General features: G+C 38.8%; 1 protein-coding gene and 1 long non-coding RNA gene across 3 annotated transcripts in view; one reads left to right on the plus strand and one right to left on the minus strand.

Annotated features, from left to right (window-relative positions):
- Positions 1 to 54: 54 nt before the first annotated feature.
- On the minus strand, positions 55 to 17470 carry brd7 (bromodomain containing 7). The gene is made up of 17 exons (XM_067440018.1): positions 17317 to 17470; positions 16482 to 16678; positions 16258 to 16381; positions 16093 to 16150; positions 12782 to 12926; positions 10936 to 11046; positions 10568 to 10752; positions 9246 to 9357; positions 9054 to 9129; positions 8861 to 8968; positions 2458 to 2593; positions 2154 to 2265; positions 1910 to 1966; positions 1166 to 1262; positions 742 to 885; positions 367 to 510; positions 55 to 207 (listed from the first exon to the last, which is right to left on the minus strand). The coding sequence occupies exons 1-17, from the start codon at positions 17363 to 17365 to the stop codon at positions 170 to 172; spliced, it is 1893 nt and encodes a 630-aa protein (XP_067296119.1). The 5' UTR covers positions 17366 to 17470; the 3' UTR covers positions 55 to 169.
- A 235-nt stretch (positions 17471 to 17705) lies between these two features.
- The window catches only part of LOC137071821 (uncharacterized), a 60564-nt gene continuing 60424 nt past the window's right edge, over positions 17706 to 17845 (plus strand). The window contains exon 1 of one of the 2 annotated variants that reach the window (XR_010904506.1): positions 17706 to 17743. This is a non-coding gene — a long non-coding RNA (uncharacterized lncRNA). The remainder of the gene's footprint in view (positions 17744 to 17845) is intronic. The other variant, XR_010904507.1, reaches the window with a different exon arrangement.

The following is a 17845-nucleotide window of genomic DNA, read 5'->3' on the forward strand; positions in this document are numbered from 1 at the left end:
CGATTTATTTCTACATAAAGTCCCCTGCTAATGTTATATTTCTGTAACATAGGAATGGAAATACACAAAATTCTTAAAAAAGGATGTTTATTTAATGAAACAAAAGTAGATCAGAAACAGCACCATTACGGGACGATCGGGAATAAGCCGACTGCAGTGACGGAGGAGCTCAACACACTCCCTCCATGGGTTCAATTATATCTCCCACTGAAACACAGAAAACACATTTACCTCCATTATCCTGTTTATGAGCAGATAAAGCAGTTTCCTAAGCACAGTCATCAACAGACATTTCACAAACAAAACACAAGTAAAAAGACAAAGTCTAAATTGCTGAATATCTTGTTTGTGCTGAGTGTTTGTTACCTGTGGTCAGGTGTGTGAACATTTCCTGTGAGGTATTGTTGGGTAGCGAGATACCCATGGCCTTTCTGATACCATAAACACTGCACACGTCAGCAGGGGTCACCCGACTGGTCAAATTGGCCAGGTTACCTGTAACTTTCTCCGCTGCAATAAAGATAGTGGAGGTTAGAGGTTAAAAACTCTGCAGCGTATATCTGCTTTAAACAGCTGCTGAAACCCACAGGTCTGTTAATGTGCAACAATACTGACTCACTAAAATTCCTTGAGTAAGGAAAACAAAAAACACGAGACAGGAAAAAATGTTAGTGTTTGTCTAGCATTATCTGAAATAGTGAGAGCAGCGAACCAGTCGTCAAAGGTCACGCTTGTGCTTACCAAGCTGCAGCTCTTTAGCCGTAGGAACCAGTAGGCAGATGATGTTTGGTGGCTGTTTGGCACTCAGTCTCTCTTTCTGAACCTTCTGCAGCTCCCTCAGCAACACCGTTGTCTCATCCAGCTTCTGTTGGAAATGCTCTGCTTCTAAAGTGTGGAAGAGGAATAAATAGATGGGAAAAGAGCTCAGGCATGTTACTGATGCGCTGCGTTATATTCCACTGCTGGGAATGAGGCAGGAGGATCATAATCACTGCATCCACCATAATAGACATGAAAGATGCATCTCAAGAAAGAAAACGGTTCATTAAAAAACTGGGAAAACATGGGACCTTGATTTTCATAAGGTCCGATCACATCTAAAACGACTAAATGGGATTTATGATCTATATTTCAAACTAAACTTTCAAAAACGGGAGATTCTCACCTTCTGTGTTGAAGCTCTCAGGAAGAAGGTCAGGATTCAATCCCACAGAACTTAGAGCCGTCACACTATCACCACTGCTGGGCTCTGACGCAACAACCTACAGAGACATGCGTGAAAAGACGTGAAAAAGGGCGTGTGCATTGACTGACACCAGGCCAGAAATATGTTCAAAAATTAGAGAAAAGACTATAAGACTTCCACAGCAGGTCAGTGCAAACATCTTAAGTCAAATCATGTCACTTTTTTTATTTTTGTTGGATAAATAGATCAATTCTTGTTGCTCTCCTTCAACCCAACAGTCTTGGGATAAAACTATGAATTATCCACTAGCTATACTATGTGATGCTTAGACTGCTAAAAACAGTGTTGAACAGTAGCACCACCCTGCTAAGGTATGCTAGCTGAACCGCAGTCAAAGTCGTCTAAGGCTGCACTATGTTCATAGACGACCCATGCTTAACTTTCCTTCTACAGTACCCTCACACACATACATTAGTGTGAGTTAAGAAGGAAGTCAAAAAACGACAGGGGGAGAGTGAGTGTGTGTGTGTGTGACTGGGCAAATAATCGTTCCATTAGTGTGTGAAAGTTGGTTGGTGTTGTTGACACAGCTGCGAAAGTCTGCGGTCCTGACGCTGCCTTTAAATACCAGGTTTGTGTCTTCACTTCCACCCAAGTGAGCTGTACCCTAGAATGCACTTGGAGACATTTTAATCTAATTCTCAGGATATGAGAGCGTTTTACCTCAGCATCATCTGTTGTGTCTACTTTCTCTACAGGCTCCTCCGTAGGCAGATTATCCTGGAAAAAAAAAAATCATCCCATCAAACCAGAAATAATAATCTAGAGCAGATTTAAGTAAGCTGCCTATCTGAAAAGATTTCAGTTGGATATAACAATATATACTTTTACTGGTATTCTATGGATTAAATATGTTATTTTTTTGACTAGGGAAATGCAGTAATGAGCATGTAGTGAGATTTCTTACCGTTTCTGACACTTTGAGTTGTCTCGAGTGCTCCCCACTGGTTAAAGCATCCAGGATATTATCTGCTAACCTGCTCATGTGCTCTTCGGATTTAGCAAGATAATCTGCAACGCTACACATACACATTCAAATTAAAATTGTATAATGGAAGGGGAGTGGTGGAAGAAGAGCAGATTTGCATAACCACACAAATGCATATAGGTTCAAAGCCATTTTAAAGAGTAGATGGCTACATCTTAGTTATCTAAACAAATTCATGGATATATTTATTTATATGGGTGATTTTAAGTAGATAAACACACACCTTTCAGATTCTGGCTGACTGTTGTCCTCTCCATAGAAGGAGTAAATAAGATCAGAGTCCTCTTTGCTGGTATTAGAAAAACTGGAGTCATATGAAGGAGCGTATGAGCTGAATGGGCCGTAATTCATATAGGTAACTGCAAAAAAAAAAGAGAGGGGCATGTGGGGACTTTTATACATCTTTATTTATACAACACCGACTGATTCCAGTAAAAGTAGTTTAAAAAAAAACTTTGGGTCTCAATCTGTCAGTATTCCCCTACACCTAGATTGGTTTCCTAAATTTATTTTAATCTATGAGTACTCTTAATGACTCGTTTCCACCGAGTGGTACGGGTCAGTTCCGTTCAGTACGGTATGCAATTTTTGCCGTTTCCATTGTCAGAAGTTGTGAATGGTACCCTAATTCTGAACCGTACTATACCACTTTTTCAGCCCCCGTCCAGTGGAGAACCTAGCACAGTAGTCCCGAACTAAAGGGTGGAGCTAGACTCAGTGCTGAACGTTGATTGGTTGACAGAGAATAGTCACTTGCGTGTGCTTTTTCAGCTGTTTTCTTTGCAGTCTGCAGCCTTCGCTCAAACAAAGTGTCTTCTTGTGACAACAGCCACATGCTGAGAAACAAGAACAAGATTTGCTGCATGTCGTCCATTTGTTGTTTACAGTGTCGCTTTCTTCTTCACGCGAGAATGACATCGATCGCTACACCAGACCTATCATAAGCGTACTGTTGCCGGTGGAAACGCAAAACGGATCAGGGTATTTTAGACATTTGGATAAAAACAAGTATAGTATGTTTTTCTTCTAGTCTAGAAATTTCCAGGTCCTTTAAAATTGGGCTACCACACGGTTTTCAAAGACTGTGAAAAGCCTGGTTCTTTAAACAAAACAGTAAAAATTATTTTAAATAATTTTAGATCACCTTGAGGCCCCGGACAATAGAATACAATAAGAGATTTATAAAAGACGGTCTGAAGATAATGCACTTCAAAACAATCAGTTTTCAAACTTTTTTCTTTAACAACTTCAATTCTTTAACTCGACTCTAAACATTAGAATTTTGATCCTCACTAGGATGCTGTAAGTGCTTTCTAGAGCAGTGCTGTGTGGCTGCTTATAAAATCCATGGATTGATTACTTTATATGATGAACAGATTGTATTTAGGCTTTTATTTAAATATAAACATTCATCAAATGTAAATTAAATCTGTTCATTGTGTAGTTGTATACGAAGGGACAGAAAGCTCTTTTAGATTTCATCAAAAAAAGATTTTCATTTGTGTTTCGAAGAGCTTACTGGTTTGGAACAACATGAGGGCAAGTAATTCATTTACAGAATTTTCATTTTTGGGTGAACTATCCCTTTAAAAAGAAGGCTTTGATATTCTTCTGCCTAATACTCATGATTTGAGGTATCGTTCATGTCATATTCAGGGTTTAATAATATTACACACACACACACGCACACGCGCGCACACGATTATTAGAAACAGCTGTTCAATTTCTCATTAATGCAATTATCTAATCAACTAATGACATGGCAGTTGCTTCAATGCATTTAGGGGTGTGGTCCTGGTCAAGACAATCTCCTGAACTCCAAACTGAATGTCAGAATGGGAAAGAAAGTTGATTTAAGCCATTTTGAGTGTGGCATGGTTGTTGGTGCCAGACGGGCCGGTCTGAGTATTTCACAATCTGCTCAGTTACTGGGATTTTCACACACAACCATTTCTAGGGTTTACAAAGAATGGTGTGAAAAGGGAAAAACATCCCGTATGCAGCAGTCCTGTGGGCGAAATTGCCTTGTTGATGCTAGAGGTCAGAGGAGAATGGGCCGACTGATTTAAGCTGATAGAAGAGCAGCTTTGACTGAAATAACCACTCGTTACAACCGAGGTATACAGCAAAGCATTTGTGAAGCCACAACACGCACAACATTGAGGTGGATAGGCTACAACAGCAGAAGACCCCACCGGGTACCACTCATCTCCACTACAAATAGGAAAAAGAGGCAACAATTTGCACAAGCTCACCAAAATTGGACAGTTGAAGAATGGAAAAATGTTGCCTGGTCTGATAAGTCTCGATTTCTGTTGAGACATTCAGATGGTAGAGTCAGAATTTGGCGTAAACAGAATAAGAACATGGATCCATCATGCCTCGTTAGCACTGTGAAGGCTGGTGGTGTAATGGTGTGGGGGATGTTTTCTTGGCACACTTTAGGCCCCTTAGTGCCAATTGGGAATCTTCTAAATGCCCTGGCCTACCTGAGTATTGTTTCTGACCATGACCATCCCTTTATGACCACCATGTACCCATCCTCTGATGGCTACTTCCAGCAGGATAATGCACCATGTCACAAAGCTCCAATCATTTCAAATTGGTTTCTTGAACATGACAATGAGTTCAATGTACTAAAATGACCCCCACAGTTACTAGATCTGAACTCAATAGAGCATCTTTGGGAGGTGGTGGAACGGGAACTTCATGCCCTGGATGTGCATCCCACAAATCTCCATCAACTACAAGATGCTCGTCAGTTACAAGTGCATGCTCAGTATCAGCAGCTCGTGAGTTCATCAGTTCTCTCAGCAAAACATGTCTAAGTTCAGTGAACGGTCGGAGTTACAACATATAATTCAAGACATTAGTTTATTTATATTCGGAGGGACTGTCACTCATGTCAGAAAGTGAGCAACTATAGTAACGTGTGTGGTCAGCACTGATTTGAGACGCGATCCGTTTAGAACGATTCAGTCCGATTTGGTGAACTGGTTCGCCCGGTTCACTAAAAAGAACCGGTTAAAAAGAACGATTCGTTCGTGAACCGGACATCATAGAGTGATGATCCGATCGGGCTCACAAGTGAAGAAGAAATGGTTCTCATTTGTGCCTTTCCGAATTGTGGCAACAGAATGTGAAAATTTGCAGCGAACGCTTTGACAAGGATGACTAACTTACAAAGACAACACAGCGAGGCCGGTTGAAAAAAAAAGCAACCACTGTGGAGGTAATGTAAACTTTATTTATCCTTCCATTTGGGCACACGCGGCTTGAGGTAATAATAATTTATTTAAAAATAAAAAAAATAATCATGCTTTACACACAGAACGCTCTTCCCAACTGGACAATTTGCCTTTTTTTTCGGCTACAACTGCGTTCCCAGGGGACTTCAGCGCTAGACATAGCTAGCTGTCTAAAACACTATCTAGGTGAATTTAAACAATGGCTGAGTGGCTAAACGCATCTCATTGTCATGTAAGGGACCTGTTCATGTTGGACAGACATTTTAATTATGTGTCTGTTAAGAGGCACAAAGACACCCTTTACGTTTATGCCACCATAACTGCCGTTTTAGTTGCGTGGGGCTCCTGTCATTTACTGTTTAACAGCTCCATGTTGCAAGCACAAATCCGGTTCTTTTTTTTTCTATAGACTGTACTCACAAAGGTATAACGATCAAGATAAACTTAAAAATTCCCTAGAGTTGTCCTTTAACACAGTCAGGTTCAAATGTGGGTGCAAAAAATCCATTAAAACTCTAGCAGAGGTTTGTCAGAGCGATGCCATTGTGCCATTGTTTTGTGGGCAAGTGAGAAATGTTAAAAAAGCAACATGGTAAAAAGATGAAAATGGCTCCAAGGTATTAACATTAAAAATGTTCATAACTCAATGTAGGATGTTTCTCTAGATAAATGTAAAAGGTAAAAATGTAAAATGTATTCTGGGTGGTTGCTAGGGTATTATGAATGGTTGCTATGGTGTTGCTAGGCAGTTGTTAGTTGTCACAGATGGTTACTATAGTGTTTATAGAGCTGGTTCTTTGCCTGATTTAACACTCAGCTAATCACTATTAGCATGTAGCTATTCACTGCTAGCATGTGTAGCATATTTGAAGTGCTTTTTGCTAACATGAGTCAAAAGACCCAACCCCCACGTCTCTATGATGTTCTAATACAGAGATATAGTCTTGCTGAACGGTTGCTAGGGTATGCTGTTTGGTTGCTAAGGAGTGTCTTGGCAGCATCTAATGATGATACTCCAAAAGCTCCTTGCCAGTATGAATTATATAAATCAACCCCAATTCCTCTATAACATTCAGATGTGAAGATTTCTACTGTGAATTTGGGTTGCTAGGATGCTTTATAATGGTTGCCCACCCCCTTGTCTCTTTGACACTCTGTAAACTGTGGTCAATAAAAAAATCCCTATGCAATGTACCATTGTAGGAAAAACACAAGTGTTTAATAGGACGACCCTCCCCATTATAAGTCAATGGGAAATTTGACACATTTTGGGCAGCTCTAGCGCCCCAGGGGTACAACTTACAGGTTGATTCCTGACAGGGCCTGTCAGCCTCTTCAAATTTCATATAAGTAATGAGTTTCTACGAAACCCTCGCTCGGAGCTATAAGTGGTCAGAGTTTCCGCAATGTTAAGTAGGGTTGGGCATCGTTTTGATTTGAACGATTCTGATTCCGATTCCGATTCTTACTTTCGATTCCGGTTCTTTTCGATTCTCGATTCCGATTCTTTGAGGGGTGGAGTCAAAACATGTCACATCGATATTCAATGCTATTTTTAATACAACGGGAGAAAAACGCTGCATATACTGTCAATTAGATATTTTTTATATAATTTTTTTTTTGTCTGTCTTTTGAAAGTCTAGGCAATCAAACATTTCTTCTGAAGAGATCACTTTATATGATAAAGCTTTTAAGCTTTTTCTCATATATAAACATTGATCAATTACTATTAAAATTATTTCACAAATATTTTTAACTCAATGTATTTTTTACAACGGGGTAATTGTGTTGCAATAGTTTACACACAGCACAAGTAAGCTTGAATTTGAATGGTAAATTGAATAAACAAAGATACATATTACAAAAAATAGCACAAATAAATACAATAGAATAAAAGATATAAATGAAATAGACTGCTTTATTTTTTCAGGTAGGTCTAACATTCAGGTAAGAAACTGAATTAAAAAAACGCAAAGTGGCTAAATAAATTTAAAATAACATTGGATAATGTTTTTGCAAAAAATTAAATAGTTTCATATAAAACCATTAAAGTTACACGCGTTGATCAGTCAAGAGCAGTGTGATCGTTTGTCTTTTTGTAGTTTGACTTTGAATAACAAATGACTGCTGTCCCTTTAAGAACTGCCTCACTCAATGATCCTGAACACTGTTCCTGTTACTCATTCTTCATTTCTTATGATTTCTTCCTGAATTGTTTAAGACTATGTTTACATACTGTTCAAAATGTGCACTGAGAATTTGTTTGAGTGTATTTGACCAATAATAAGCTGTAAAAAGAAGCGAATATTTGCACTTGTATGTCAGGGGCGGCTTTATTACGGAGGCTATGTGTGTGCGTGCGCTTCAGATGTGAGCTTGAAATCTGCGGGGATTCGTAGAATTATGTGCAATCCCGCGCGAAATTCAGACCGATCACACACACTAACACTAACACGCTGTCGTAAGGAAAAGTCCAGCAGAACGCGCGTCCGTCGTGTTCAGAGGTTAACCGGCTGAATGAGAATATGCGGCTGCGTGTGTCAACTCGCTGTCGGTCAGAGAGGAGAGGAGAGGACAGCAGCTGGGATCGATTGTGTAGGCTGAGCAGGCTATCGTATCTTTTCAGATATTTCAGTATCGATATTTTTGACAACACTAGTTGCACTGTACCGACCCAGGCTTTTAAAAGTGAAATAAATCCACACTTCAGAGCCGCTTACCGGGCTTCCATGAACAAGCGGGCGCGCAAGCACCGGAAATCAGGTGGCCATGGAAACCAAAACTTGCGCGCTTGGAACCGAAGATCGGAACCGAAAATAAATTTTCTAAACGATTCCAATGGAATCGTTATTTTTTAAACGGTTCCAAGTTAGAACCGGTTCTCGATGCCCAACCCTAATGTTAAGTCAATGGGACTTTTCAACTACTTTTTTCACTCTCTCGCGCGCTCTCGCATTTTTTTAATAATTATTTTTCTAATAATTCAACGGCCCGTAGTCAATTATTCCATATATATATATATACACTCAGCTAAGCAACCACCACAGATAACTTGACAGATAAAAGATAGAGATGAGTAGAAAGTACAGCCCACTGATTTTTTTCTAATTGACAGCAGAAACAATTGGATTTTCTAGCACATAATAATACATTCCTCTGGCAGATATTCAAACAGAGATTATAACACACTCTTCACATGATCTTCTCCGCATGACTGAAGTGAAGGCCACAGAGTGAAGCTCATTGCTAATAGAGACATTTTATTCATTAAGTCATATTTCCAGGAAATATGAGTACTGGATTTAACGGAAAACTTGAGACTGATACAATGTGAGATTCAAGTAGCGGGAAAACAAGTGAAGAGTGAATGTCTATTACCTGGAGTAACCATGTTTCTCTTGTCCTCTTTGAAACCCTGAAGGGTGTTTATTCCAGTCTGCAGTCTACCTCCCATCATGCCCAATTTGACTGGGCAGTATCCTGGATCTAGCATAGAAGCATAATAAACTATACACATTTTGTTCACACGTCTTATATTTAATTGTTTTCTTTAACACTCATTGTCACAAACCTCCAGCGCTCAGGTCAGCGGGGTTCAGGATTCCCAGAGTGGTTGAGCCATCAGATGTCCTTCTCTCAAACTCCAGCTGCTCAAAAGAAAAGTGAGCGTTCAACATGTTATCTGACATGCTCAGTGAATGATCTCGCATGTGAGTGCTGTACAATAATACATGGTTCATCTTCTGTGTTGTTGTACCCATACCTCACACTGCAAACTTCTGTTTGAGAGTTTTCCTCCCGACTCCTCAACAATCTTCTTGATCTCCTCCAGGTCTTTCTCTGCTTGGCTCTTCTGAGCATCATCCTTACTTTCCCTGTTACACAAATGTATTTAGAGTAAATAAATCCCCACATGAGGCATAATTCCTGAAACGCCTAATGAACTCTGATGTCAGAGCAGTGATTGGTTAAATTATGAATAATGTATAATAGATCCATCAGTGTGTGGTCTCTGCGGGCCTGTTCTCAAGCCTCTACCAGATCCTGCAGAGTAGTGTGCTCCCTGAATAGCTACGGAGTGTATCTCATGGGCTAGAGATGGCATACAAGTCACAACATGTTCAAGCATTCCACGACTCTTGCCCACTGCGGCAGCCAAGCCGATTTACGTAGGCAAGCAACAAAAAGAGAGAGTAAAATAGAGAAAGACAGTGAACACCCCGGCAACACCTTGGAATGTCTCACTGGCTTCAGTACAACAGCTGAAGCCCTGAATGCAGCTACAAAGACAATGTGAATAGCTGAACAGAAGAACAATATAATTTTACTGACCTTATCACCCATTACACCCATACAGTCAAACAGACAAGATATCGGGACTGGAATCAATTTTAGTTTTAATGGCAGCCAATTAATCACCATGTTTTAAGTCTGATATTTACCTTTTGAATTGAAAACCATTTCCAGCCATTAGTATGTTATGGGTAAAGGTCTCTTCTTTCAATATTAAATATTTTAGGGATGTCTCTCAATGTGGAGTTCTGGAGAAAAAGAAAATCTGCCCTCAGAGGTTTATCTAGAATGCCTATTTCCACTGAGGTAAAGGCTGTCATAAGATGCACAAGTTGAGACAAGGTGCGTCTTTGATTTGCTCACGTCACTTAGATCAGCAGAGGTCAGAATTTTGGTCTTAAACCATACATAATGTCGAAGTAACCTGCCAACTGACGAGAAACCTGCAAGAAATTTGACTCACATTTGGCAGCTGTCAAGTGTTTCATATCCTGCCTGTGATTAATATGAACCATTATTTTAAGAATTATTCTGAAAAACAGGAAAAAGAATTGTTCCTTTTCAAAGCAACATTAGGATAAGACTAACTGAAAGGAAACTTCTCCCAACTCTCCACTGAAAGCGCTCTCTGCGAGAACATAACTGCAGTGCGCAATTAAAACTGGTGTGAAAGCTATTATAGTTTTAGCATTTGATCTTGGTGTGAACCAGCCTTTATTCTAGACAAATTAGAAATAGATAAGAATTTTTTTAAAAAGGTTAAAAAAAAAAACCCTACTGATTCATTCATACCTTGGAGTATCTTTGTTGCCTACACGGGGTGATTGTGAGTTGTCACTTGTGTCCATGACAGAGGAGTTCTCTTTGGCAGGGTCAGACGTCCCGCCATCCTCATCTCCATCCTCTGCTGAATGACTGCTTGACCTCTGCAGGCCAGCCATGAACTCTATGCTCTGCTTTAAACTGTCCAGTCTCTCCTTAATGCACACAAAAAGTTCATTTGCATGGTTAACATTCCAGGTTTGATAGATTTGAATGGCTATAACTGAAGAACACTACTACAACAACACTAATTATGGGATCATATTGTACATGGCACATCAGCGCCCTCTGGTGTAAAAATGGCTAAACAAGTTTTTTATTATTTATTTTTCACTAACTGTGCTCAGGATCTTCATGCCAGAGTGAAGGAGTTTCCTTGCTGCTTTGTAGTAAATTGTCTCTGGTTTGTTGTAGATCATAGCGTTCTCACACATCACCCTGAAATCCAGCTGTGGGGAAAACAGTATAGCATCCATTTATCAGTCAATATTCAGTATATTGCTATGTAGATCATTGCTTGTCACTTGTCAAATTATGGCAGTTGGAATAATCAATAATTTGACTACTTAAAGGTTTATGTTTGAAATCAACCCAAACACACCCCCTTTTCATTGCTCCACCACAAAACAATTATAATAACAGACTATGCAACTCAGGCAACCACAAACAGCTTGTGTAAGTATCGGCTGTGATTAAACAGCAGCAGCATGTCTTGGTTTTGTGAAACATGGCAAAACCAATGCTTGCATATTGAGCAGAAACAAAGCAAACTTGGCATCCATCTGAGGAAATCCTGCTCCCAACATCTCTACAGCGCAGTGTCTAATATTAAAGCAGCACTTGGCAACTTTTGCTCTCGGGGTCCCCCTACAGTTGGGAAAAAATAATGTCCTCAACTACTGTCGTAAGCTCTGTCATCCTACAACAGGGCCATCGCGCGTGCATTTGTTGACATGACAACCCTGATAGCCCTGAACTAGTGATGCGCGGGTCGTCTCATAACTCGCAGACCCCGTATGTCTTTTTAATGGTCGCGGGTGCGCGGCGGGTTGTAAAAATATATACAGTGGTGCGGGGCGGGCCAAATAACTTCATAAAAGTGGCCCGCGGGTTGGTGCAGCACTAACAGTTACACTGCAGAAGGAGTTCACATGCAGATGTTCTTCTGGCGGTGCGTGTGAAATGTCTTCATTCCAGGTAGCCTGCAGTCAGTGGCATATGTTTCAACATTATGTTTCATATGAATATCATTTCATGTTTTGTTTTTTTTTAAACGCCAAATAATCGCGATGCTCACGTTTACAAGCCAGCGTCATTATAGTAGTCTATTGGTTACCGTTTTACAGAATCTATATGATACTTTAGTTCAATGTTTGAGTGGTAGGTAATCACCATAGCAAGCATGACAGCATCGGTCGGGCACGCCTCCTTCAGTTCACGCCAACGAACAAACGCTGGTCCAATGTTGATCACTTTTTCGTTTCCTCTTATTGCTTTCCTCCAACAAACCTTTTTTCTTTCTTATTTGTCTGTGCTGCTTCGGACATGACTATATTATCCGACAAACAAAGTTGGGCTCGCACGTCCGAATTTAAGGAAGTGTGGGTGTTGGTGGAAGTGACGTATATGCCGTAAAGCAGTCGAATTTTGTAGTTCTTTTTGTTCTCGGGTTACTACCCGAAACCCGAAGTTTAAAAGTACGATTAAAAACGATACAGACCCCGTCAGGCTATGGCAGACGTGTCATTCAACCTATTGTAAGTCTTACCTATTGTAAATATTATGAAGGTTGAAAAGTTACCTGGTGCTGCTTTAACACAGGTCCTAGCTCTTTCCTGACCGTAACCCTTCTTTTTCCAATTACATTGCTCTGACTTTTTCCTCTTTGGTAATATCTCAGCTATCTCTCTTACAAAAATCTGACTTTTTTCACTCTCTCTCCTCCCCCACACCATGGCTACCATGGCTTTGGTGCTCAATGGATTGGTCTGATCCATTTAGTTTTTCCACTTAGCCAGGATGGTGTAAATATGTTTTTTTCCATTACATACACAGAACAGACATCTAGCAAATATTTAAAAATGTGTTTGTTGGGGTGTTGATTTATTTTTTCAACAGAAATAATTTAATGAACCTTAGAGCCAGTCTGTATCCTAGTAACAGCTATAATGATGATCATATTACCTTGAGCTCCTCAAGCGACTGGTATTGTTCCTTCTTCACTTTCTCCTTCATAGTGCTGAAATCCATGGGTCTCTTTATAATGAGAGAGTATCCTGGGGCAATCAGATCCGTCACAGGGAATGAGAAGAACGCACTAGGGTCCTTCCTGCAATAAACAGCAGCGTTCACTTGTGCCTCAGATGAGTTTATTCAAGATCAGTAATGTAGTTATATATTAAGTATATTATATATGAAGTTCCTTTTTTTTAAAAAATTAATACATTTATTTAATACATAGATTAAAGGCACAGTATGTACGTTTTGTTGCTAGAGGTGGCTTTTTCAAAACAATAACAATGGCGTAGCTTAATGTCGCCATGAATGAGCATGGAATCATGGGAGTTGTTGTCTTCACCTCCTCCGCAGATGGGACGCAATCCGATGGGATTCAGGCAGAAATCATATTCATGGATGAGCTAATGTATTAATGTTTTATTAACGTTACTGTGGTATGAATGGGACATTGCTGTTTTAATAATGCTTATATGCCGCAGTCAGCCACTGCCACTCCCTTTGCTTTGTTGTTTTGTTTTAATATTAAAGTAGCATCTGCCTACTTCACTGAGCTTGAATTACAGTTAAGTTTGATCACTTAAATTCACATTACTTTATTTAATTATAATAAAACAGCTGCAAGTGCTGAATTACTACTCTTACAGGTCCCTTTATTTGATTAATTAAAATTGTGAGGTAATGCAACACTGTTGTACTTGGTCAAAACAATCTTATTAAAAAATAAACTTGAGTGTGTTGAAAGTTATGTTATAATGCTACTTTGTGTGGTTGCTTGGTGGCTGGTATCGTGGAGAAAATGCAATGTTTGCCACTTGACAAAATAGTGTTGTTTCTGAAGCATGGTAAAAACATGTTACTTGCGGTTGATAAAGAAAACAATTAGACTAAACAGTGTTCAGCTATAAAACAATAATTTGTTTTCTGTCGATAAACGTATCCTAACAGTTGCTCACCTGTCTAATAAAACACTTATTAAATATATATTAAAGCATCTATGGTGTTTCCATGGTTTCTATAAAAGTAAAGCTGGAAATCGCCGGTAGCGCAGATATGACGTTCTCTGGATTTAAACATTGTTGGAAATGATTGGTGATGATAATGCAAGTACACAAATCAACAAAATATATAATACTTTTCTGATATTTTAATCCAAAAATCTTACATATTATGCCTCAAGATTATACCAAGTACAACAGTGTTGTATTTGCTGTTTTGTAGTGGCTATACTGACACCTAGAGAAGAGCGTGCAGCATGATGCAAAATTAAAACTTTACTACAGTAACGGATGCGACTGTTAATGTGATATTTGTAGTGACTTATGATGGTTTGTACGTGTTTTCTAGGACGTGCAGTTTGCGTGATCAACAACATTGGCACCAATATTGGCATTGCATAAATCATTCAGTGGCACATGCCACTCAGATACTGCACGTCACAGAGCGCAACTATTGAGTTCTCTTTCAAGTCTTGCGCTTGAACGGACAAACTCACACAAGAAGTAGCCGATGTCAACATGTCCATCTTGATGAGTATCCAAGCAGACATAGTCTGAATATGCCTTACGAGAACAAACAGTCGAAAAAAGCGACACCCCTGGGTCTTAAAGGGGCAGTAGCCTTTACTCCTGTCTGTTTAATGTCAATGAAGATAAGGAATCACTCACTGCTCTTGATTGAATAGCTTTTGTAAGTTTAATAAGGATTAATATTTAATTTAAACAGTTAAATATGCACTAATTTTTCCATTTGATTACTTTATTCAATTTATTTACCTAAAAACTAATGTTAGACCTACCTGTAAAGAAAAGAAAAAAAGCATTATTTTATTATCTTTGCTCAATAGTAATTATTTGTGCTGCTGCTTGTATTTAAGTTATTTGTTCTTTTCTTTATTTTTATTTGACAGTAGTCCTTTTTTCCATGAACATAGCAAATATCGAACCATTCAGAAACCGTGAACCTGAAACTGTGAACCTAAACCTAAAACCGAACCATGAGCAATCTGTACCGTTACACCCCTAGTGTAACCTGTGCGAGGGGGTGACAAAATTTAGAACATTTTCAAAGGGCGCCATGAATGAAAAAAGGTTGGGAAACACTGGATTAATGAATTAAATTATCTAGGCTATTTGACATGGCAGCACTTAAACGCGAGCAGGAACAGAAAATAGCTGATTGCTTAAACAGCTTTTCTGATATTAATCTCGGTGGAATTACCCCGAATAATGATATAACCGGGTTTATTGAAGAAAGTGCAGGTTGAGGGTACATGAGGGTAAATAAACGATGACAGAATTTTTATTTTTGGGTGAACTATCCGTCTCTTTATTTTTACTCCAGTACTATACTTAATGTAGCCCAGTAAAATAATTTAAGTTAGAGATTTTCTACTGAAATGTAATATATTCATTAATTTATATATTAATGACTTTTTCCATGGATATTTAATTTGATTAATAAAGTTACACAAATAACTTCAATTAATTGGCTTGGTAATTGTTGCAACAATCAAGCTCTTGTACACCCAATTCGTTTGAATGTTTTTGTGCTTTTTGGACATACTCATCATAATAAATAGGCCCGTTTTACAAACCTTTTAAGAATTTTCCCATAAATGTGTCATATATCACTGAAAATGGGAGAATCTCAGCTTTAATGTGGTATATGGCTCATATTCAGGATAATTATGCATCGAATGTGTTGCAGTTTTAAAAATAAGCTTGTGTTTACATTGGAATTTCTCAAAACATGATTTTCTGAGCCTGAAATTCAGCAAATCTTTAACATAGCCATACTCAGTTAATATTAAAGATATCAAGGTTATATTTTCACAGAATGTTCTTTACATTATGTAGGATGATTTTATGTAGAAAACAGTGAATCACAAAAAATGACTTTAGGAGGGTTTTCACAGACAGGGTCACATATATTTCAAATTTTCACAATTTCACATCAGTGCTGTTCTGTTGAACTTTCGATTTATCAAAGAATCATGTATCAGGTTTATATAAAAAAAAATTACACAGAAGAATTATAATCATGTGACTGAAGACTGGAGTTGAAAATTCAGCCTTGCCATCATAAAAATATTGCGAAGAAAAGTGTTATTTTATATTGTAATATTTCATATTATATCTGTTTTTATATCTGGTCAAAAGTGAGCATATTAATATACTTGTACATTATATATATATATATATATAAATCCACAAACTGTCTAAACAGGTTGTCCTCAGGTTAGCTATGTTTAGGCCTACCTCTGGAGTTGTCGGATGAGCTGACTCAGGGCCTCCTGTAGAGGTGTCTGCTCTTTTTCTGAGGAATTACAAAAGCCATAATCAAAAGATAATTAGCACAAGCACACAAAACAATAGCATCAAAAACAGATTCATCCTAAACCCTGAGAGGGTTCACTGCTTTACCTTCCATTTTGGCAAGTGAGGGTGTGAGGGGCTTGTCCTGGGAAACATCAGAGCGAGCAGGAGTTCTGCTCTGTTCATCCCAGTCTGGATCCACAGAGTCTGGGCCCTTTCTTTTTTTGGTCATCTATGAGACACATTCATTGCTTAGGATGTAGTAAGCACTAAGCACATAAACAACATAGCAAAAGCAAGCACCAACAAAAGATACAATTCATACTCATTACCTTTTTCTTTTTGTCAGCCGGCGACACTGGAGGACTGGCTCTGTCTTTCTCGTCCTTCTTTTTCTTCTTCTTTTTTTTGTCTTTGTGTTTGTCGTAATCTACCTGTTCGTCATAAACTTTCTCGAGGCTAGGGCTGCCCGTGGTGACCTCATTCCCAGCCACTTTTAACACCAGCTTCAGAGGACGCTCAGTGAACTCTTCAATGCCAGAAACACAAATTAGTTAAACACCCTATTTCTGACTCACAGTGTGACCATACGCTCATTAGGAATTTAGGTGCTATGCTAAAAACCTAAGTTAATAAATACAGAAAACCTCGTTGTGTCGTTATCACTAATAAATAGCGATCCTCTTTTGACGAGAATTAGACTTCTCACAGACCACACTAACGTTATATATTATGTCATGAAAAAGCCTATCCTCTCTTTAAAACCTACGTAATACCCTTTCCTCTGGTTCAAGCAGATTTAACATTTATGGAAAAAAATAAGCTACACATAATAATAATTGCGGTTCTGATAACGGTTACTGCCTTGGTTAAGTTGATGTCTTGAGCAACAGCTGCTATTCCGGAGCAAAACAACCACGCAATCAAGATACAGGGAAAACACACATTATTGTACATAAACCAACTCAAATTGTAACATGTACTGCATTAAAAACACGTTGTGGACATCAGCTCTCAGACAACTAATGTTACTAATCCACTGACAGCTTCACAGAATGAGTGCTCCTTCAGTTCCTGTGAGTTTATAATGGAACGTGCCTTAAACCAGGCTTTCAGCCAACAGAAAAAATATTCTTCAGCCTGATCAATGATTCGTGCGTGACTTACCGTCGTGTGTGTGCTTCTCTGATTTGTGTTTCTTATGCTTTTTGCCCATAATTTAAAGTAATGCCGGTGGTTCAGTCAGGTCAGTGCTTGACCAGTCTGCTCTTTGTTTTGTGTCGCTAAAGATTTCAGAGCGCCTCTTACGGAGCTACAGGATTCATACAGCGGCGTCTAGTGATCGGTGGTGTGAACTACACGTAACACCAAGACAACCTAATGTCCTAATTTGACAATAAACTAACTGCAGTTCCATACAAACGTAGTTACATATTTTAAAAAAAATCATATAAAATTAATTGTTTCATATAAAATTACATTAAAAAAAAATTCTGCCGAGGTAAAAATGCAGCCGAATACAACTAACGTAAACACCGCTAAGAGGCGCCATTGTTAAAAATTCTGAAGTGTCCCTGCTGTCCCCGCTAAACCGGTAAGAGTTCGAAAGATATAAAACAATAAGACTTTATTGTTCCAAAATATATTAATGTGTTGCAAAGAAAAAAATGAACACTGAAAATGCTGGTTAGGCTTT

Source organism: Pseudorasbora parva, chromosome 1, assembly GCF_024679245.1.
Source record: "Pseudorasbora parva isolate DD20220531a chromosome 1, ASM2467924v1, whole genome shotgun sequence".
Classification (NCBI taxonomy): Eukaryota; Metazoa; Chordata; class Actinopteri; order Cypriniformes; family Gobionidae; genus Pseudorasbora; species Pseudorasbora parva.

Bases quoted from the DNA above. Each gene is read 5' to 3' on its own strand.
- brd7 (XM_067440018.1), bottom strand. From the start codon at position 17,365: ATGGGCAAAAAGCATAAGAAACACAAATCAGAGAAGCACACACACGAC. The intron at 16,679-17,316 runs GTAAGTCACGCA...CTGGCATTGAAG, and splicing joins AGAGAAGCACACACACGACG to AGTTCACTGAGCGTCCTCTG. The intron at 12,927-16,092 runs GTAGGCCTAAAC...TGTTTATTGCAG, and splicing joins CTCATCCGACAACTCCAGAG to GAAGGACCCTAGTGCGTTCT.